Source organism: Elaeis guineensis, chromosome 2 (genome assembly GCF_000442705.2).
Source record: "Elaeis guineensis isolate ETL-2024a chromosome 2, EG11, whole genome shotgun sequence".
NCBI classification, from domain to species: Eukaryota; Viridiplantae; Streptophyta; class Magnoliopsida; order Arecales; family Arecaceae; genus Elaeis; species Elaeis guineensis.
The window spans coordinates 123,482,662-123,506,686 of NC_025994.2; the positions used below are offsets into that span (position 1 = coordinate 123,482,662).

Consider the following 24,025-nt stretch of genomic DNA (forward strand, 5'->3'; position numbering starts at 1 on the left):
TGAAATTGCAAGAAAAGATGGAACGCTGGAATACAGGATCCCATGGAACAGGAAAGCAGATTCTACATGTTTATTAGGGATGCTGCAAATTATGACTTCATTTGAGCTTCACCACAAATTCCTCTTTCAACAAGTCCTCTGTCAAACCTCCTCCAGACGTCTTTCAGTTACACAACTATATTCTTTAACAATTTGAACAAGAAATTTGTCTAAGTTTTGAGAAACTCCTAACGAGTAACAAAAGAATATCAGTAAAACAATCCCCATTATTGACTTTACATCAAAACACTGATCACCAAACAAGAATCTGAAAGGAAAATGTTAACCCTCTGAACAGAAGTCCATTGGAAGCAGATTACTGACTTGTCTTACTATAATACAGAAATGGCTGTAATTACACCAGAGGAAAAAACTGATCCATCTAATAGTCATGAATAAAAGAATACCCATGTATTCTGTACAAGTACACAAAATTTTCTTACTGCTGAAACAATTCAGTTAGCAAATTTTTCTAGGAGAGTTTAGACAAGGCTATATATTTATGGTGGCTTCCCAAAGACGAAGAAGTCCATTACGACCACCACTGCAGACTCTTTTCCTATCGAGATCAGAAGCTACACAGCGCACCTGATATATTAGAGAACAGAAGGAAAAGTTAGCCTTACAGAAACTGGTAAAGATTATCATTAAATCAGTAATCCACCCATTTAGATTCTCTAGCAAGAGGCCCAGACGAGATACAGGACACAACCATACAAGCACTAACCGAGTAGCCTGCTTGGATGAGTAGGCACCAGGCAACCACTTGGGATCCTTTATCTTTCCAAGGCCTCAGGTAGGCTTCTGACATTTCGCTTCCTAGTTAAATATTAATCATTGTTCTAACACTGATATTTCTATTATAATTCTATTATAACTGAGCATTTTCAAGTATCGGAAAAGGTAGAATAAAAGCAATGACATATCAATTGTAGGAGATTTTACAAACATTAGAATCCATATTTATGCAAGATGCACCGTTGGAAATTAAGACTTGTATTCATACGGGTCCACTTTAAATTAGTTGTGCACGTGAATATTTGAGTAGGCATGAGTACGAAGCAGCCTAATTTAAGCAGTGTCACTTAAAACACTTCCATTGTTTGGAATTTTCCAGCCGGTAGAATTTCAGACACTTGGACATAACATGATGTTGCACATTGTAGCACACAGAAAAGTACCTTGCTTATGTAAGGCTGAACTGTTGACAACTTGCACAACATGATTATTGCTATAACTTTAGTTCATGTAATGTCATTTATAATTCAGTCATTTTAATATCCAATAACAGTCATATGAAGTACCATCACTTGCACAAGATCATCCAAAACTTTAAGGCTCTGTCTAGACACTGGAAGAACCTATCAGCCAAACAGAACAGACACTATTTAATGAATCTGGAAAAGCTCAATTTTCAAAATTAAGAATCTATTCTTCAAAAAGGTGTATCTAGGTCTAGCAAAAACAGAACTGAGATTTGTAAGTTTAGATGCAACACCACCCTCTCCAGCTATGATTACAAATGGGTTGGACAGGCCAAAACCAACGCAGACCACAAAGTCAAAACCAGCTGAACCTCTCTAGGTCTGCGAAGATTTGGAACTGAACCCGTCAAAGCTCACTAGACCCAATCCCAACAATGTTAAAACCTCCCCAAAATCCATAAAATATAAGAAAACATGAACATGTCTAACTGGAAACTAGACACCATCTTGAAACTTACAGTGCATGGTTCAAGTCTGAAATCTGGATCTAAATCCCATTTAGACCCACAAGAAGGTAGAAAAGACAGTCCCAGCTGAACCCACTAGAAACCCTGATCCCATCAAGCAAGCTTAACATATAACAATTCATCATATTAAATGCTGCACCACTCATAATTGACATAATTAACTTTTTTAAGCCACCTAGGATCACCAGATCTGAGCCAAATGTACCATATGTGCATCCTCAAGTCCTAATAATCAATGTTTGAATGAGCACACAGCCTTGGCAGCTGAAAGAACAACCACAGGCAACCAAGCACAATTTATGTTAAGCCATATAGAGACATTCTTGCTAGGACCATGAAACTAAATGTACAGTCGAATTTGCAGAAGCACCAGAATTTTAAAAGCTTGAAACAAAGAGTGATATGCAACCAGTCAGACAATCAACATGCATCTTTTCCCATCACCTCTGCCTTTGTGGCTTTTATTGTTAAGTGGCATGGCATTGTGAATCTTTTGCATTACCTAAGTTCTAATATTTTGAAAGTCAGCAAGTGGATTGACAATAAAATCAATTAAAACCAATAAAAACAAATTATATGCATGCATGCATACCAAGCAGCTTTTTAAGACAGCATGTATTGAAATCAGGAGAAACATGATATATACCATAGCAACAGTTCTTTGAGGAGTTCTGTACAGTTGCCATCCTGCCATCTTTGATCCTGTGCTGGAGAAACTACCATGTCTTTCCTGAGGTCGATGGAAAAGGGACATGGAATTGTCAGCTGCACCAATGCCCAGCCAATGTTCTCCAGCATTAATGGATAAAATAGAAGTAGAGTGAATTGTAACGTTCTTAACACATCTTATTCCTCCTGCATAAAGGCAATGCAATAAAAAAAATAAGGTATATTGATTGATCAAACCTCATTATAATTCTGAGTTTAGCTGCAAAGTGGTGCAAGGCAAAACTGTATCACCAATTCAAGCAGCTAGAATTCTTGAACAAATGTGGGCAAACTTTTAGGAGAAAAAAGAAAAAAAGAGCTTTTATTTGTATTAAAAAAGGCAATCCCGCTCAAATTTAGTAAGTGCGCCATTACAGACAAAAATGTTAGAATCTTGATACGGAACCTAAGAATATAGTAATTTGTGGTCACTGATATGGCACCACTATATATATATAACAGGTCTGTACGATACCCGAAATTCTGATGCACAACAAGTATTGTCTTATGTGCACTAGTACTGTAAACCATGGTTTCAACTAGGTAAAGAAAAACAAACCACAAAAAACAATGCATTGAAGAAGAATATATATAACGAATGTTTTGTAAAGTGCAACTTACATGTGTCAACTGCTGGGACATAAGATCCTATAAGATTCAATCATGTAACATAAAATTCTCTCCAATATGTCTTAAAGGATCAAATAAACAATCTACTTAGCATGTTTTATATTTTTATTGTCCTCAATGATATGATCTTAGGTCATCTTGATCTCTGGTAGCCAGACAAGACAACATGAGCTGACTCGACATGCTTTGAATCATTGTTTTCCTTTTAACTATTCTGTGAGTGAAGGTGAAACATAGCAGGTACCATTTTGAATGTCATAGCAGTGGTATTAGTACCCCATTCAATAATACACAAAAGAGTCTATTTTGCAATGATTATTTAGTAAACTTCTAATATTGGTGTTAGATGCATGTCTTGGATTTTCTTTGGTACTCCAGTATTCTCCGAAGAACTTACAAGCTGCAATGTGGATGTTTATAAGATGTTTCAACATGTGAGCAATGATGAAGAATTCAAGATGCTTTTTTTATTGCAGCTAACATCTTTACCACTAAGGTCTGCTCATAATTGGTGAATAAAAATGCAAACCTCATGACTTTGAGACACATACATACCAGAAGCTATGTACAAAAAATCACAATTCCCAGCAGGGAAACTACTTCACAAAGCATACATTTATATGCATCAGTTACGAGATTACAAGAAGTGAGTAGAGTGCAGAGCATGGCATACATTATTATTTTGTCAACTTAGAATATGACATTACAATTCTCATGCAATATAGAGAAAGTCCAGGTTGATGCCCACCCAAACAGTTGAAAAGTATCTTACCTTCTTCATTTTCCCAAAATCGCACAAGCCCATCAGTAGAGCCTGAAACAAATAAAATGACTGCTCAGATTGTTGTGTTTGGGGAAAAAAAAAATCCTTTTAGATGCTTTCGGTGGTAAACTAAAGTATGAACAATGCTGCTGCAGTACAGCGAACCAACGAAAAAAAATTGCACATTGAGAGCCATGGTGACAAACCAGTTATAATTCCTTTATCTGATGGTGAGTATTCAACGCAGAGAATTGGACCAGCATGACATGCTAAAACGGCATCACATGTTCCTCGAGAAAGAGACCACACTCTAGCTGTCCAATCATCACTTCCAGTAAGTATAATGTCCCCAGCCATCCTTATAGACCTGCATGATTACCAAGAGAAAATTTTCAGCTATTGACAGTCGATGAGACATTACAGGACAGAAACAGTTATTGTGTTCCTTCCATTCTACCGGATCCATTTTGTGTGCCCTAGAAGCTTGTGCATCTGCTTGCCAGCACGGATATCCCAAATATTTGCCACCCTAAAAAACATATTGAGTAAATGGTCTTCATACTACTCAGAAAAACAACAGAGATCATAACATTATTATATTATTAAGCATATTTAAGATATTATAATCACATACACATCTCTTCCAGCAGCTGCCAAAATTCCTGTAGAGTCATCATATTCCATGCAAAGAACGGCACTGGAACACCGACCAACAGTTGCTACACACGTATCAGTTCTGACATCCCACATTTTTACGGTACCATCATGAGCAGCTGTAAGGACACGTTCTCCAGAGAGCATCCTAACGCAACTGACCTACATTGATAAGGTTAATTATATAGCCAAAAGCTTAGTTCACTCATGTTTCTCATTTTGAAAACATGCTTCCCTAACATCTTACCAACTGAAAATAATGAAAATGTACGTTTATATTGATTATAGAAACAGTTGGGAAACTTATTGGAAGTACACTGGGACTTGGTTGGGAATCTTCTGGATCTATTGTGTTGGAGGATGACTAAAATTAGGACTGTTGATAACATCATTGCAAAAGAACGTGTGGGAAAATTGCTCAGGATATTTGGGAAGAAGAAAATCAAAGAACTGCTAATCATATGCATTATATAACAATACCTAAGATTATATGGCCTCATCAGAACAATCAATTTAGTATATTAGGGCTTATTTATAAAAATGTACGAGACAGTATCAGTTAGTTACCATTTTGTACCAGCGTATAACCAGCATATACAATACAAGAGAGTCTCTCTGGAGATCCAAGCATATTATGCATGTATTGCTCTCTGTAACAAAGTGACTTTGGTCTTAGTTCTGTATTTTGATACTAATATGCATTAAATCTTTAATATTTTTTCTTTTACTATATGATTTTGACATTATATAATGGGAAATATTTGTACAACTTAACAATGCATTTTCTTAGTCAAAAACATGTTCATTCATTATTGTATAGCTGTAATTCCTCAGCATATTTCTAAGTTGAACATGTGATTCCTTGGGGTATTGTGTAATACCCAATTTGTAAATGAATGAGAAAAAATTGTTATAACCTTGATGGCAACATGAGCTTCTTTGAATAATAAAGCTCCTCAAAAAATATAAGTTCTAGAGAAAAATACTAGAATTTGTTCCATAGACTGTTTGCTTATCCCCTGATGCAGAACTCCGGAAACAAATATACATGTCTAATAATAGATCTTATCCTCTTGTGACACATCTTCTGTAAGTGGCCCAAGTGACGATCAACATATACATACATATATACATATACATATTAACAACTAAAACACAAGAAGTAAATGTAAAACATGGTCTAAATTATTGATTTACTTACATTTTTTAAGGTTTTTTTATTTGTATCTTCAGCAGTGCTATTGCATACAAAACAATGATCTTAACAATACTTCTTGAATTTACCTTTTTTTTTTATGATTTCTTCAGATATACCACCGAGTGTTAGTTGTACAATTACATGAAGTTATATGTTTGAAATCAAGAGACTCTATCAAAAAATTTTGAACAAATTTGTTTTAACATCTTAAAATTTGGCATATGCGCAATGAAGAGATTATCATCTGCATAATTCATTAATTACAATTAATTTTTAAAAACGAATTTATATTGTCAATTTCATAATTAAACTATAAGTACAAACAAGCATTGTTCCACATTTTTGCAGTTGGTGATATTAATCTTTCTTCATCATTTTAGCAAACATCTGCTATCATTGCAAAATATCCCATTTTTTAAGTTCTGTTAGTACGATATTCGATCCCCTTCTCCAATAAAAGCTCACAACACAATTCCATGGTCCTACATTTAGTGGGCCCCAAAACCCTCTGACTTACAAGCATATATCATGTTAAATGATTCCTAACCACTTTGGCCTCCCATGGTTCTTCTTTATTGCCCAATGATCCTCACAAAGAAGATTTGACATATTTCTTTCGAAGAATTTGCTCTCGAGTCTCAGGAACATGTGTCGATTATTGAGCCATGTTTCTTGTTAAATTATGTTCAAAATTTATTAACATTTGTCTATCTAGTTCACATAAATGGCACAATTGAGGCATTTAATGCTACATTCAGGTTCAAAAGTGATTTCATATATCCAATAACATGGCATCCAATCTTTGGTGTTGAAATGAATTAGTTTTGGATATCTCTACCTACTTCCATGTGCAACATCATATAGGATTATGATAAGCGAGCTGAATAAAACATGTTATAATGGTCATAGCATGTCAGCCTTGAAGGCAAAGACATATGGTCCATAGTACCGGAACTGGCACCTGTGCTGGTAGGATGGTGGTATGATACACTATAGTAGTACTATATGATGCCATTCCAGCATGTATCAACAAAGGGAAACCAGAAAAGGAGGGGGAGAGGGAGGAGAGAGAGAGAGAGGGATGGGAGAGAGGCCAAGAGAGGGAAATTGAGCTTTCGAGCTCGCTCTCCTCCAATGTTGTGTAATAGGGGCGGAGCCCCTGTTTCATTTAGAGAGAGAGGAGAGGGGGGGGAGGGAGGGAGGGTAAGGAGAGGGAGGAAGAGGCCAAGAGAGGGAGGGGTGGAGAGAGGGAGAGAGGGCTTTCAAGCCCCCTCTTCTCTGGCATTGCGTATCAAGGGTGAAGACCCTTTTTTGAAATGGAAAAGGATCCATCCCTTTTTTTTCTGAATTTTTTTTTAAGTGAAATCGGCAGCGACATTTTTTTTTCTTGAAATTTTTAAGTAAAGTCGGCAGTTGCTGCCAACCTTCACTTTAAAAAAATTCAAAAATATATATAAAGGGGATGGAGCCCTATTTTGTTTCAAAATAGGGGCTCTGCCCTAATTACGCCACATCAGAGAAGAGGGGGCTCAAAATCCCTCTCCCACTCACTCTCTTGCTCTCTCTCTCTCCCTCTCCCTCTTTTTCTCTCATTACTCCCTCTACCCCTCTCTCTCCGGATTTCTCAAACCGAGGGACAGAACCATGCCAGTCCGCCCTCGGTATGGTTTGTACAGGCAGTTTGGGGCAAAACAGCATTTCTTGCCCGAAAAAGTGGATACTTCAAATGTTTCTTGTGTCAACTTAGCTTTTCTTTTTTTTTTTTTTTGACAGATCTGTGTATCTTTGGATGCTTGATATGATGTATCACCATATTGGACATGATTTTATGACTAAGCAGTATGCCATAATATGTTATTATAGTCTGACCTCTTTATGTGGAAACACATTGACTAGATGCTTACAACTAAAACAAGTGGTCTATGTTCCCAGTATTGAGTTCACTATAACATTGTATAAATTAATCATAACTTTGCTAATTTATAACAAGGACTCATACACAATGCATCATACTAGAGAACTAATAAAACATTTCTAAGAAATTGAATGGGAGAAACAGTAGACCACATTTCTATGTACAAATTCTTTCAATTAAAAAAGAAAAAGCATAAAAATTATATAATGAATCATAACAATCAGACCGGAGCATCATGGCCTTTCAATTCTTCAAGAAGTTGAGATGTTTGCTTATCCCAAACTATAACAGACTGATCATCTGATCCTGATACCACTTTACTACGGTCAGAGCTGATTGCACGGACAGGCCTGCAACAAAAGAAAAGAAAATTCTGTGGCTGAAGTGACTTGATCACAATATCTTAACTGCTTATACCAAAAACAAGTTAATAAAAAAGAATGAATTACATGCAATTATCTCTTTTGACCATTGAAAAATAATAACATTATTACTTAAAGAAAGAAGGAAAAATTACCAAAATAGTGGCATAATAACTAAGACAGCCCTCGAGGGGTTCAAGAAAATGGAAGATGACATACCAATCCCAAACAATTTGGAGACTTGATGAAGAAATATGTATTTCCTTGTAACTCATGAATCTTCAAATAAGTTAATGCCATTTGGCATCACAACTTGGTGAACCAGTTTTAGACAATTACAAAGAACCTTTTTTAAATAAATAGTATTTCCATTATCAGCATTTTATGACAAACAAGCAGATTCGCTGTCACGATACCAGACCCCATATCAGTACCATTCTATTACAGTGTCAGTGCGCGGTTCAGTACAGTACAAGACAGCATAACAGTACCGGGCAATATGGAGCCATACAGCAGGCCATGCAAACATGTGTTCTATCATTCATTATTATGCAAGGTCTCCTTGATCTTTCATGACCGAGGGTCTGCCCAGATTCTTGATTCCCCCGCTCATGTAACATACCGCACATGGGTGGAAAGTGTTAGAAGAAAGAAAGGGGATAGGATCAAAACAGGATGCAGATCTAAGAATCCCCGTATCTTAAGGATACAACTCCCATGGGACAAGGTGACTTTCGGTACCCCAAAATCTGGCAATCCCCTTGTCTGTTCCCTTCTGTCCTCAGCCTTGGGCATCAAAAATTGGGCATCAAAATACACCCTAAAAAAATCGGTCAAAATTTGACTATAAAGTTGCACCAATAGACCAAATATGCCTGCCTAAATCGTAATATGATGCTACCATTAGCTAGAAAAGGCAGAAAAAATTATGATTGCGTAATTCATGTAATTGCATTCTTATTTTTCATTTTCATCCACATCAGCTATGATGTGGCCAATAAGCTCAAGCCAGACAGGGCAGAGATGTATGCTGGAAAATCTTAGAATACATAATTCATTTCGAGCGAGTGTACGTTTGCATTTCCTTTCAAACGTCCAACATGTTAACCTCAGGGATTAACGAAAAAGTCTAATAAAGTATTCTAGGTGTAATTTTGAAGACCATCGGCAAAAAGGAAGAGTAGAAATAACTATGTTCAAAAGCAATACAATGCAATACCTATCTGTTAAACGACATATTTCCAATGAGTATGAGGAAACCTAGTTCTTTTCAATATATCAAGCACATAATAAACTTATTCAATAACAAACGTTTCACAATTTCGTGCAAAATTTTTCAAACTGATCAGCAAAGGAATTCAGAGGCGGTTCTCTATTTAGAAATTGCATGAGAACAGTTAGTTATGGGATTTTCTGAAGCTCCTTTTACTAATATTAAAGGAATTCAGAGCCTGTTCTTTACCAGATCATTCTTTATTAGATCTACACAACTTTGAAACTCTTATTGAATGGAAGAGCATCTTATTGGTCAACTCTGGCTGTACTGGAATACTATGGTACTTTGTTGGACCATATTGCATATGTTCTAGCTGTATGTTGATAGTGTTTAAAAGCAAATGAAGGTGGTATCTTGTTTGCCTTCAGGGTAACATAAGCTATTTACAATGCTAATTGCTGGTTTATAAAGAATACCAGTCATTGAGTTCTGTAACTACTAATACGATTCTTTAGGCTGCCATACGAAAATTTTAAGACATGTTACCATCAGTTGATAGCAGTAACCATATTTGTGTGGTTCAGTTGAATATTAACTTTCTTCAGCAGTCATTTTCTGCTTTTTGTTGGCCTTATGTGTTTTCCTTCCCTGCTTCACAACACCGGGATAACTTTTCCTAAGCAGTGATGAAATGCCGGGCAACTTTCCTCAAACAGTGCAGTAATCTTTGTTAGTTGTTGTTTCTTATAGCAATATGCCAATCAAGGTATTCAAATGAACAATTCACAAAGGAATCAAATATCATTGGAATGTAATAAAGGGAATTTGTTTGGGTTATAAAGAGAACTATGATAATTAAAAAAAACAATTCTCTGATAAATTTTTCTGCTGCTCTTCTCATCTAATTCCTAATCTATTAGCAGAATCTTAGCCTTGGCAAAGATTAAATGCTCCTTCTACTTGCTTGTCGATACTTGTTAGTATGCTACCTTCTGCTACCCGTGACTGTAAATATAAAACTGTACAGTAATTACTTCATGGACAATGGAAGGAAGAATTGCACCAAACCCTCAATGCACCACATTACTTCTATTCTCTAAACAAGCTTCCACAGGAACTTCAGTGATCAAATACAATTGGAAAATACTAAATAAACACTAACCTCTCGGACAAGCAACAGATTACGCCATCCTTATTAAGATACAAGAATAGCTTAACAATAGGAAAATAATATAACATACTTATATGATCATTCTAGGCCTCTTATTATATGCAAAATATAAACAGGAAAGGTTTTTGAAGAGACATTGTTATATTACCTTGTATGTCCTTTTAGTGTTGCTCTAAGTTCTGAACCACGCAAGCTAGGATCCCAAATTTTAACCTGTAGAAATTGAAGGACATTATTATATGCTTCAATACAAAAAAAAAAAAAAGAATCTTGCACCCGTGAATCAAATCTTATATATTCTATTACACGACTGAAATTGAGATGATAGGCAAGAATTTAAATGGATATGACTCTAACTAAAATGAACTGCAGTGGAAAAACATGCAGTGTTGAAAAAGAACAAACAAAATGCAATGGAATCAGACTGGAAATGCAATAAGTTGGATTAGGACTAAAAGATCACCAAGCAGTCCGTGCTTCCACTGATAAAAAAGCCAGCATCTTCACGATCACCAATAAGATCCCAGACCTCTCTTCTTGTTACACAGTGAAGAGCGGTAACAGCACCTGCATGGCCTTTAAGTGTGCGCATACTGGATTGAATTTTCTTCTGCCCAGAGGGAGGAAGGTCTGCCTTGTGGGGAGTAGAACCAGGCTTTGTATTATCATTGGCAACTAGGATAAAAAGAATAACAAAGTGAATAAAAATTTGTGGAAGCCAACATGACTAATAAGCAGTAAATATACCAAGAGCATCATATAATTTCCATTGTCAGATATGTGTTCTAAAAGAAAACTCTAAAGCATTCCTATCGGTCCACTTACGAACTCGACTAAAAGAATTGGCTCTTATACTTCTGTCCCTGCTAAACATGCTTTGCACCCAACTCCGGCCCAGACCAGAGGCCTCAGCAGGTTGTTGACTTTCATCTGATGCATCTTGTGAGCGTGGGGAAGGCAAACCATATGCTGACAAAGATTGGACTTTGCCCATTGAGACTCCCCAATAACCAACCCTGACTTGTTGTATATGTGACGACAATGCCCTGAGCTTTATCTGAAACAATGGAGATCAAATAGTTAGTACAAATGATAAGAGATGATTTACCCCCTCCTTGAATATCATATTGAAAGCTAGATTACTTACAAGCTGCTTGTAACCAAGGTTGTTTTTCTCCGCAATTTTCTCAATCATGTTCCAAGAATCTGTATCAGAAAGTCCTAGTCCGGTCTTCATGATTAAATGAAAAGGAACAGTCAGGACTGAAGAGTTTAGTGATTACAGCTTAAGAAAGACAAGGTATGACACATACCATATGGGTTGTAATTATGATGAGCTGGGCAGTCACAAGAGTCACATAATTTGCCAATCTGACACAGTATTAATATCAGTCATCATTAAGTACAATATAAGAGGTACAAAGGCAATACTAAAAGCATAAAATGTTCATACAATGCTAAACTGTCTTTGAAAAATATAAATAGAAGGTCATCATTTATGTCTGCAACAACAACAACTATGCAATTTCTAAGCATATAAAACTCATAAAGGAATCGATTCAAATGTATCACCAATGATAAGTTTACAGTATTAAGAAACACAGGAAGTCATCACAATCATGCTTAAGAAAATTCATTAAATTGAATAAGAAAAGACATGGCCTGCAGATTTATAAGAATGTATAGAAGGATGTACATGGGCTGAAAGTGTGCGCAACATGGAGCATGAGGAAAAGTTAGACGGGGACATTTCATGCGATATTTTTGACTAATTATTACATCAAGTTTATGATGAATTGAAAATGAGAATCTGATATTTGAATAGAACTGTTAAACTCATGATGATTTCTCAAAGAAAAGGAATCAGAAGGGCAAGTACAATTTTACGAGCCAACAATTACTGATGATACCAAATGTTAAGGACACCAGATAATAGCCCATTTTCCTAAGTGCATGGCAGGGAGAACTTGAGAATCCCTTCAAACATCAAGTAGCCAAGTACTAGTATGATAGTTTCTTTATCAGAGCCCCAATCAGCTACCAAATATTAACCAAACACCCCACCTATAGCCACAAGAAAAAGTGGCAGTTTAGCACCCAATCCTCACCAAGGATGCAGATTTCGTGGACTGCGTGCTTGCAGTCCACCGAGTCCATCCAATAGATGGATGCCACAGATCCACCTGCCACAAAACAAAAAGGAGAGTAAACAGAATCGTGCACCCATTCGTATCGAAGAAAAAAGTCCTGGACTTCTCCACTGCCCTCACTCCCTCCCTCTGCTCTTCTTGCCTCTGCAACATCTCCAGCCGCTAATCAAATTGCTTGGAACCTCCTGCACCATATTGTCCCCATTCTCCTCAGCCCTTACTTCATCTGTCTACAATGGAAAGGATTGTTCTTGTGCTCAACCTCATCCGATGATGATGAAAAAGAGAGGAAGCCTCACCTCGTACATTACCTAATATGTAGGCCACAGTAGTAGCAAGTAAAAATGTCCAACTGTTATTCTCAAAGGACTCTGATAGGTTACTGGTGGACAGAGGTTGGAGGAGGAAGTATCAAAAAAGAAAAGGTACATATTTAGAATCAAACGACAGAATGTGGTACATTTGAACATTATAAATCCTCAACTTAGATCAGGGGAAGTTTCAAAAAGGATACCATTAAAAATCAGAAAAATAGAGAGCACATAAAGTAAGCCTAACTTTAGTTCCATCTGAATATTGTTCTTCTAAAGAGTGAAACTAGGATTACTGTATTCGGCTATCACCAAAACATGAATCTCTTGAGAAGACAGAAGTCCTGCATTAAGGGGCAGACACGAGTGTTGAGGAAGTCGTGCGAAACAAGGAGGGAGGCAGAGAATCAGGAAAGCAGAAGGAACTCAGCAGGTAGTGGATCAAGAAAAGCAGGATGAAGACAAACAGAGACAGCGGAAGAGTCTTTCTTTTTTATTATTATTATTCTTTTGCCTTGGAACTTTTTTCTTTTTCTTTTTCTCTGGCCTCACAACAGTTGCAGAATTCTGTCTGCTTCTGCCATTTACTTGCATAGCAATCTGTACACATGATATCTGTTCATTGGGCAGATTCAGCCATGCGGACCACTGAATCTGCACCACATACAAGGGATATATTCTTTGCTTTAATATCTCATGAAAGCTCTAAGATTTAATCATGAGCCACCATTATCTATCCCATTATCAATTTTTATATCCCACCTGTTTTTTTGTTGACTAAATTAAAAAAAAAAAAAAAGAAAAAAATGAGTCTTTGGTTGTTTTAGCCATATTTTCAAAAATTTCCAAAAAAATGTAGGTCTTGCAAATCTATATAAGATTTGCGATCGAAGAGATATGAAATATAAGTAACCAGTTTGCACGCAGGCAAAAGAAATTTTATTCTTTGCACTATTATTTCCAATGTTACTTCCGTAGAAAGTCTGCTTATTATTGTACTTCATTTGGAATAAAACCAAGGCCCACGGAGCCGATATCGAAATCCGTGCTAGCCGACCGATGGTATGAGTCAGTATAGATCTGTACCGAATTGGACCAGCATAAACCGATACAGAAGCAAAGAAAGAAACCGAGGAAAAAAGAGAGAGGGGAGGGGGATGGAGGGAGAGGATGGCTGGAGGAAATGCCGGTGGTGGCCACAAGTGTGCCGTGGGAGTGCTCGAAAGGCCGCCAAAGCCTCCGCTTCCTCCACCAAATCACAGCCGAGAGAGAGAGAGAAGAGGGGGAGGGAAAAAAAAGGAGAAAAAGGAAGCCAACAGAGAGGTTGTCGGACAGCAAAAACACAACCCATGGCTCCACGGACGTGAAACAGAGACGATCATCTTTGTTTCATGGAATTTTTTTAAAAAACTCCGACCATAGTGAAGCCAACAAATCTATTACCAGCTTCACTATTCATCATCGTTTAAAAAAAAAAAAAGCAATGAATAGAGACGGTCACCCTTGTTCCTTGGCTGCGGCTCTGCCTACGCCTTTTCCGCCGCCCGATGGCCATGGCAGCCACCTGATGCCCTCTGATGGCCTCTCCGCCGGCTGTGCCTCCCTCTGGTACCCTCGCTCCTCTCTATCTTTCTCGATTAAATGCCCTATCGGGCTACACGAAACCACGGCTGCCTTCGTGGCCCTCCGACGGCATCATCCCCTCTTTCCCTCCCCCTCTCTCTCTTCCTCTCTTTTCGTCTCTCGTCCGATGTTCCAATTCAGAAGGCCGAATCGTTCTGATTTGTAACCGGTACGGCTCGAAACGCCTTGAACTGCCCGATTCAGAATGGTTCAGCAAACGCAAAATAAAATTATCTAATTAGAACTTTGCGGATGGGAATAGTAGTATTCTAGCTTCCACTTAATTGAAACGGCATAGGATATAAGATTCAATCTTTTGCTCCATATGAATGCCTTATTAAGCCCATACTCTAGGTTCCACATTTAAATGTGTCAGATTAAATGACAGAAGTGCAGAAACCAGGTATAAATAACAGAATGGCATTTATCAAATTTAAACAATCAGACAAGTTGAACTTACTTGTTCGAAGAACGCTCCATTAAATATTCAAAATAGCCATCCCAAAAGCTGCAAGAGAAGCAAATAAAACCATAATCAGCTAACCCATTGATAGATCCCTCGATTTTACTTTTGAACCAAGGCATAGCATATAAAGTTACTTAACAAAAAGTTCATGGCTATTACAATGCAAGAAACTATAACCATAGCCATTAAGCGTTTTCCCAGAAATATTTTGCTTGCTTAGGAAATCCTCAGTTTACAAAGGATTACTATTTATTATGAAAAAAGAGAGACAGATTATGTATACAAATTCCAGGTTCACTTTTGTATAAATTTTCAAGCAACAAATATACCACAAACTAATAATACTAGATTACCTTCTGACTGTATTTTAACCGTACAGTAATGCCTTTAGCTAGGAATCAGAAACCACATAGAATGAAATATACATAATGTCATATATTCCAAACATATATATGAACATAATAAAGGATCAATTTTAAAGAGACATTACAGGAAAACATATTATATACAGCAAGTAACAAGGAAAGACAACCAATTTTTGTGAATCAAGTAACAACCATATCGCATTTAGCAACATAAAAGACTAAAACAACTATTAACAATCAGTGAATAAGCAACAGTAGAAAATAGAAAAAATAAATAAATAAAAAATGGATTAAACAAACATGCAAATGTGTAAAGAAAAAACCTGGTTTATAATATACTTCATAACAAGAACAGATTGAATAAATAGTAGTTCCAAATTTGTGAAGGGGAATTTAGAATGAAGAATGAACTGAACAAGATGAAGAGTGGGAAAGGTAGTTTTGAGATGGTAAAGACTTCATTGCATTAAAAAAGAAAAGAGAAATATTTAGATATTCTGTCAACTATGCAATACCACAACCATGTAAATGTAAGTAAGGTCACATTTAATCCTAGAAATTAACTGAAATTTGGAATTCCCTTATCTCATACAATAGTCACCAATGCAGGCTGTAGATGCAGCAATATGAGTGTGAAATGAAAGCAGGAAATAATTCAAAAATCTATTTAAAGGAAACATTTTGAAAACCAAGACAACAACAAAGGACCCACACAAGCAACCACAAGTGAAGTACAAGGAAGTTGGTTAGTAGAGGTTTCCCAGTGTTTCTCAGTTTCTGCATAGAATATCCTGGACAGTTTGCATTAGCTTTTCTCATGATAACAAAATTATCTTCCTTTTTGGACTCTTAATTATTTTAATACTGAACAATATTTAGAAAAAGAGAAAGTGGGAAATACAGAAAAGATGCATCTGACATCTTTACAGCAACGTGTATACAGATTATAATTACAGTAAGTCCATATCCAAAATTCATGTAAATGAAAATTTGCAATTATGTTGCAATTATGAATATACTAACTTACATAATCAAATAATTATGCAAGGAAAACACAACAAGTAATGCAAACCGTACTTATGGTTTAACCTAGACAACCTAAAGTTGGATACACATTTCAGCTGGCCTGTTTCCCTTGTTCTTACCAGTTCATATTTCATCAAGCAAACATTGTTTAAGAAACTTCAAAAAGAAAGAAAGAATTAGTTTAAAGACATAATGCAGCTACAAACAAATGCTAGAATCAATCTCATACCGTAACTCATCCCAAATGGATAGAGATAGAAGATGATGTTGAACATAATCTGGAACATTATTGGAATCTTTTCTGTACATTTCAGCAGAAACTTCAAGTGCATCTCTGATGGTTGACATGTCATTACGGGAGGTAGCACGATTGATTGCTGTTTTAAGCTGGTCATATAATTTTTCGATAAAAGGCATGTTTCAATAAGAACACAGCATTTAGAATGATATTTAATAAAACAAACATCACATGTGAGAGATTCTTGAGTATCTGGAAAACAAAGGAAGTACAACTGGAAATTAATACCCTAAGTAGAAAACTATCCCAATGTTCTTTTTACAAAATGAAAATAGAAGAATGACAGCTCCAGTAGCACACAAGTGAAAAGATAATCCTGGAATTAAATTGATGGACTTTAAAGCATCAACTATGGCGAGCATACCGGCAGTGAAACTATCAATTCAACATGGTATAGGATTTTTTTTTTTTTGGGGGAGGGGGGGCAGTTGATAGGATTTTTGGCTTTTTATGAATGTGGCAATGTAGATTAGAAAGGATTTATGATGTATGACGTGTTTCTATAAGAAAAAAGAAAATATTTTAGATGTTCTAAAAGGGTTAATTCCTGATAAAAGAGCCATCTTATAAATGATTGGTCATCAAGAACATTTTTAGCATGTGTGCATATCATTTCATGCCAAGATTGGCATTATATGACATGCCATCGATTGTTTCAAACTGATAGTGCTGCTGGAATGGATAATCACTTTAACCCATTAGAATTAATAACAAAATCGTGTTGCTTATTTTTTTTTCCACCAACAATGAAATCAAAGATAGCTTATTGGATCAAAAAAAGGTATCACGGTGCATAAGGCTCCCGCTATTGCAGAGTCTAGGGATCGTCAAATATACAGTCTTACCCCCACATGCAGGGAGGTTGTTTTCATGTTCAAACCCATGACCACTAGGTCAAAATGGAGCAACCTTACCATTGCACCAAGGCTAACCCTTCAGTTTATTGGATCAAAAAAAATAAAAATAATAAAGAGCATAAACTAAATAGCCATTGGCCACATGAAGGAAGGGAGTTCAAAAGCCTATTACTACTACCATAATTGAAATGTTGAGAAGTGCAACTCCATCTGCACACTGGTTTATATAATATTCTCAATCTGTCCCCAACAATTTTGCATGCCTTTTCTGCCGCTCCCATTTTGTGTATGCTCTGGTTGGATTCACCTGCATTGCATATATCCAGCTCTAGTGCAACGTAGAGTATTCTTTGGTTTGTATTTTGAAGATACTTAGTCATATGGAGAGGAAATGCAACAGATCTTTTTTAAAAAATTAGGTACTTGCAGCCCCCTTATTTGTTTTGAAAATTCAAACAGTCATAGATGGATGGTAGAGTAAATGAAATTCAAGAGCGGCATTAAAAATACAATGAGTTACCAAAATAGTTGATATATGAGTCTAAGTCATACAAATATCTTACTACATTTTGAATCACAATTGGCAATTAGTTTTTACCTCTTTTAATGCCATCACTTACATGCCGGAATGCAAAGCTCCTTGCTAACAACTACTGTAGGTACTTCACTTTCAATGATCAATGTTCTTTTTTTAGTTGCTGGAAATTATAATTAAGGCCTCATTTGGGATTGCTTTTGGAGGGCCAAAAAGCACTTCTTGGAAGGCTGAAAGCTATTTTGGATGATTTTTAGTTGGTCAAAATTTTGAAACAACTTTCTAGCTCCTCCAAAAGCTGAAAATGATTTACTAAGGATAAGTTTTTGAGCAAAAGATCTACTTGAATGGATTGGTAGCTATTTTTTTAAGACAAGAGACCCACATTCGAGTCCCGACAACAAAATTTTTCAAAAATTAATTTAACAATAATTTATTAGTTAACAACATTTTATAATAACAATTTTTATAGTACAATATAATATAAGAATATTACAAAATTACATATACAATATTATAATAATTTTATTATAATCTTTATTAATATATTAAAATAATTATATCTTAATACTATTATATATTATCCTATAATAATATAATACTTCATAGGACACAAACAACAATATTATATTATTATGTTACAACAATATTATTATATTTAAGATTGTTATATTTCACAATAACTTTAAAAAATTATTATTTATTCAATTATTTAGGTTAAAAATCCAAATAAATATTTTATAAATTAAGAATACTTTATAATAATAATTCTTGATAGTATAAACAGTTTCACAATTGAGAGCATCATATAATGTCCTTTATTATCATTTCGTGATACTAAAAGCACTTTCTTAGTTTACTTATTAAATGTTCGTCAAAGTTCCACAACACTCCAAAAATGTAGTTGCCAAACAGGAGGAAGCATTTATTTTATTAAAAGCTCGATTCCAAAGCCCTACAAAGTACAAACAAAGGTTCTAACAGCAATGCCAAATCAAGCCTTAGTTTTCCTTTTAGGGACAGAGTAACACTTTTACCCATGGATTTTTGGAAATTATTGTTCCTTGTAAGGGAAAAAAATACACCAAAATACCAAAAGAGACATTTGACCAATGCTGGTTTGGAAACTTATCAATTTAAAGCAAGCATATGATCCTCAGATTTCAAATTTTGGGTCTTGAAGATTTAACATAATATGTCTATTTTCATACTATCACCAACTTGTAGGTAAGATTTCAAATAGTTACACCTCATCATGATGATACTCATTATGGATCAATCACATCTGATAATGTAAAACACCAAAAAGAGTTGATGTAAGCAATTAACTACAGCTAAAAGGAAGAAGCTTTCTAAATAATGCATAAGCAAACTACTACTACATATAAAGAAGAAAATCCAGTCCCTACAATTCCAGCCTAGAAGATTGGTAACGTTGTTGGTTGATTAGTGATCATAAATAATACTGAGAATGTCAACATTTCAAGGTACCTTAGGTGCTAGAAGAGCATCCATAGGTTCTACTTGGGAACTAGGTCCGTAGGCGCTGGGTAAGCATCCAAGTTAGATGATTTATAACACCCATGGAGGCAAGAAAGCATGCAAAAGCACACATGCAAATGCACGCAACCACGGTATGCATGCACAAGCACACAAGCAGACAAACATACATAGAGTAGACACACACGAGTGGATAAAGAAGTGCACACACAGAAGCAAGCACACATGCATCCATGCATGCATACAGAAGCAGACACACATGCATCCACACATGCACACAGAAGCATACACACACAGCAGATAAAGAGGTGCACACAGACACAAGGACACATGCACACGTGCATGTGCACACATACACATGCAAGTTGAATGGCAAATAAACTCACGAAGCATTACACTGAGGGGCTATTTGGACTTTGGAATCCTGAAATGGAGTCGCATGCAATTCAAGTTGTAGGTGTCGGCCAGCCACTTATTTAGATGCATGCAACTCAAATGGCGAAGTTGAGTTGTTTGTTTGGTTTGCAACTCCGAGCAATCTTGCACTAGGTCAACTCATGGTCAAAATGACTACAAGACAAGATGCAGCCATTCAAGTAGATATCTTCATTTTAGGGGAAAAAAGGATTTTATTTCATCTCGATCAAAGCCTTAGCATCTCACCCCATGCCATCACCTCCCTCCTCTCCAGCACCCCATTCTGATCTCGCTTCCTGCCAGATCTCCCTATGGCCAAGCACCATTGGACCTCTCCTCATCCTCCTTCCCTTTCCCTCTCCTCCCCTTCCTCACTTTCGAGTCCCTCCTTGGTGTCGCCCTTGATGCATCACCAACCCACCCCACCTCCAAGAGGCCCACAACCACCTTCTCCACCTCGTCCTTCACCATAGAAACTACCTAATCACTTGCCTCCCCCACCACCTCACCAAACAGTGTCCCCACCCACCTGTACCCACTCCTCGTCTTCACATAAGTCCCCCCACCCCAACCCTTTCCTCCGGACAACCATCATTCATGATGCCAACCTCATCTATTTCACCGCCTCCTCTACCACCACCCACCCACTCTACCTCTACACCGCCGTGCGCCACCTCTGGCCCAGCCCCACCCCTCTTCTTCACCATCTCTTCCATCCTCAAGACCTACATCACAGCTTGCCCCTTCCCTATGGGTGCTCAGGTTCTCGCCATCAATGGTTTTGACACACCAACCTCTTTGTCTAGAATACCCTCATCTCCATATACATCAAGTGCTCCGACCTGGCATACACTCGCAAGATGGTTGGTAAAATGTCTATCAGAGATGCCATATCTTGGACTTTGTTGACTATCGCCTATACCAAGACCAGATATGGGCTCTGATAATGGGCTTTTTGAGAGGACCCTGGTGATGGAATTGGTGGTGTGGACCGTCATGATGATGGGGTACGGACACAGCCACCACCCCCCCCCCCCCTCCTTTTTTTTCTTCTCTCCATCTTTTCCTGTTTCGCCTTTCTTTTTCCCGTAACTCTCTTCCAAATATAAGAAGTGAGCTTCCTTGTAAGCTGCCTACTACAACTTAGATTGCAATGCGACTTGAGTTGCAGTGTGATTTCAGTTACAAGGCTCCAAACAACCCCTAAAAGCAGTGCAACCTCTTTTTGTCTCTTCCTTCCCTTTCTTTTTTTCTCCATATTTCACTTTCAGTGGATCGCAACAGCCAATGTCCTTATAACATTGCAGCCTCTGACTGCTGCAACTGCCAGGAGTTAAAATGGCAACCACTATAGCATGTCGCCTTGGTTTCCATTTCTACTGGCAATTACACAGGAATAGAATAGTGCAAAAAGGAAAGGAAGATGACAGGAAAAGTAATGAGAAACAGAAAATGCTGAAAGAGAGGAAGAAGAGAAGAAAGTGGGAAGAGATTATCGGAGGGAAAAGTAGAAATTGAAATCTCTCCCTACTAGAAGATGATTTGAAATTTGAATTCAAATCACCTAACCCATTTCAACCCCAGCGGCATAGTGGCCATGAGCCTTGCATGAAGCTAGGCAGGCTGCCAAAACACTACATTGTGACCTGGCTGCAAAATAAGCCAAGCCAGGTCTTAGGAGAGGCGCTTCAGGGAGCTGCACTTCAATTTCTAGGTGGCTAGGAAACTTGATAACCAATGTTCAGAACATTGAGATCCATTAAGAGTCAATGCTAGTTACAAACAATAACTCCTGCAAGCAACCTCAATCAATTCCAATATATAACTTGATGAGGAAGTCATATATAGTAATATAATAAATTCACTAATGCATGAATTTGCCTAATGGATAACATGCATAGGCCATAGAACCCTCATATGTAACACATTCATTGTTAAATACGTAAGCCTAAAATTTTGATGTAAAAAAGAGATGCTAATTATATATCCAAAGGAACTACCCAATATGTCACTGTGAAAAGGGAAAGAGCTATTAGAAATCTAATGTGTAAAATTGTGAATGTGATTCTAATAGTTTGGAACACTGGAAAATAAGGCCAGAACATTAACTTACTAACCCAGTAGAAAATGGTTTTATAAAATAGCATTCCCTTGGAATAATGGTTTTATAAAATATTTCTGGTAAAAAACTGTATATCTGAATTCTCTCACCAGTTCTTTTACCGCGATAAACTGCTCATCAGTTAAACGGCATTGCCATCCCTAAGAAGTAAAACTTGTTTAGAAGAAGAGGAACAGTTCTTATACTCAGGTAAAATAAAATGGCCAAATGTTTCTAAGGCATCTGACTAAATTACCGCATGAATATGTTCCCTAATACATTCAACAAACCCACTGCCTCCAATCCCTTCTGCATCAGACTCGATCAGAGCTGCAGATTAGGAAATAAAAGTCAATTCAAAGACCGAACAAGAAACTAAAACTAGAACCCATGTAAGTCTACTACAATTAGCCTAAATATTATTGTTTGCAGCCAGGATCTCCGACTCGGAACCGGACACCGTGCCGGCCAGCCAATGATAGGAGTCGGTATGCCCCCTGTACCAGACCGTATTGGGCCCAAACCGACATGAAATGGGAGGTCAACTGAAGAGGAAAAGACAGAGAATGAGAGGGGGGGGGAGGCAAGAGAGGAGGGGAGGAACGGATGGCCGATAGAGACGCCTGCAGTGGCTATTAGAGGGCCGCTGAGGCCTCCCAATTTCCGCGGTCCTCCACGAGAGAAACTAAGAAGAGAGAGAGATGGAGAGAGAGAGAGGAAGGGAGGGAAAGGCAGTGGGAAGGTTGCCGTGGCCACTGGACAGCCCAACCCCACCGCCCCCCCGATTGCCACGGGATTCGAAACAGGGCCTTCACCCCTGTTTTGTTAAATTTTTTTAAAAATCCAACACAATGAAGCCAACAAATCCATTGCCAACAGGGGGTTTGCCGGCTTCATTAGTTGGATTTTTTTAAAAAAACCCAACAAAACAGGGACGCAACTCTTATTTCGAACCCCGATGCAGCCACAAGGGAGGGAAGGTTTGGGCTGTCCAGTGGCCTCCCCGCCGCCTTCCCCTCCCTTCCTCTCTCTCTCTCTCTCTTCTCAGTCTCTTACGGAGGACTGCGGAGACCCGGAGTCTCAGCGGCCTCGACGGGCCACCGCTGGCCTTCCCCTCTCCTTCCTTCCCCTCCTCTCTCTTTCCTTCTCCCTCACTTCATTTTCACCGGCGTTCCAAATCCAACGACTGAACCACACCATTAGCCGCCGGTATAGTTTGACACGCCTCGAACCATTCGGAACTACTTTGCAATATCACTTCCAAGCATACCAAGAATTGTGCCATATTCAAAGGATGAAAGAGGATCCTCGGTTGCTCCAAGCCTTAAAAGACGCAACCACAATCCCTGACAAAAACACAAAAAAAGCACCATAACTAAAAAGATATATTTTTTTAACATAAAAAATGTTGGAACTGCTTAATGTATTAAAATCAGCACTAGAAAGCTGGGCACTACGCTGAAAAGAATTCATGACAGATCATGCCCTTATAGCCTCTATGAAATTCTAAAACTCCAAATAGAAGTAACAGAACCAAGAAGTTCACCTGCAGCTTTACTTTTATGTCCAAGACCATCCTCTCCCTTTCTGCCTGCAGATCATAACCATCAAAATTATTTGAAGACTGTTGTCGATGTTCCATGCATCGAATAAACCACATTGAGTATAACAAAGCAGGGCTAAAGAACTTACAGCCCTCTCCCTGGGACTCAGACTTTCTGCTTTAGAATCACCATTAACTAGAACAGAAGGTGAACTGACAAAGTGAAAATTAATCATTTTAGTTATCAAAATAAGAGAGCTTTTGTTGACAAATGGATTTCCGCGCAATCTGAATAGGCTGAATAATTGTCCTACCTAGGAGTGTGTTTTCCAGAATGGGCTCCACTTGCCATTGCCAAAATGGACCGACGCTTTTCTTCTTGCTCTTCTGTTCTAATGTTTGAAGGGAACCGGTTATAACAGTATCTCGAACCTTGTCCTGAGGG

At 37.6% G+C, this 24,025-nt stretch overlaps 1 protein-coding gene across 4 annotated transcripts in view; it reads right to left on the reverse strand.

The window, feature by feature from the left end:
• Positions 1-308: 308 nt before the first annotated feature.
• LOC105061043 (DENN domain and WD repeat-containing protein SCD1) overlaps positions 309-24,025 on the reverse strand; it is a 36,880-nt gene continuing 13,163 nt past the window's right edge. Inside the window, exons 12-32 of one of the 4 annotated variants that reach the window (XR_012139335.1) lie at positions 23,895-24,018; positions 23,730-23,793; positions 23,584-23,628; positions 23,308-23,383; positions 22,294-22,367; positions 22,148-22,198; positions 16,559-16,716; positions 14,933-14,980; positions 11,702-11,759; positions 11,536-11,619; positions 11,214-11,445; positions 10,852-11,063; positions 10,537-10,601; positions 7,866-7,989; positions 4,507-4,688; positions 4,330-4,401; positions 4,079-4,239; positions 3,882-3,923; positions 2,418-2,626; positions 767-858; positions 309-627 (exon numbers count right to left, since the gene is read on the reverse strand). Coding sequence is in view for 2 of the 4 variants with exons in the window: in XM_010945009.4 (XP_010943311.1) it covers positions 532-627; positions 2,418-2,626; positions 3,882-3,923; positions 4,079-4,239; positions 4,330-4,401; positions 4,507-4,688; positions 7,866-7,989; positions 10,537-10,601; positions 10,852-11,063; positions 11,214-11,445; positions 11,536-11,619; positions 11,702-11,759; positions 14,933-14,980; positions 16,559-16,716; positions 22,148-22,198; positions 22,294-22,367; positions 23,308-23,383; positions 23,584-23,628; positions 23,730-23,793; positions 23,895-24,018 (2,177 nt within the window). In the remaining 2 variants the exon portion in view is untranslated. Of the gene's footprint in view, positions 628-766; positions 859-2,417; positions 2,627-3,881; positions 3,924-4,078; positions 4,240-4,329; positions 4,402-4,506; positions 4,689-5,093; positions 5,177-7,865; positions 7,990-10,536; positions 10,602-10,851; positions 11,064-11,213; positions 11,446-11,535; positions 11,620-11,701; positions 11,760-14,932; positions 14,981-16,558; positions 16,717-22,147; positions 22,199-22,293; positions 22,368-23,307; positions 23,384-23,583; positions 23,629-23,729; positions 23,794-23,894; positions 24,019-24,025 lie in introns of those variants that run through there. The other 3 variants (XM_010945009.4, XM_073253171.1, XR_012139336.1) reach the window with 3 other exon arrangements.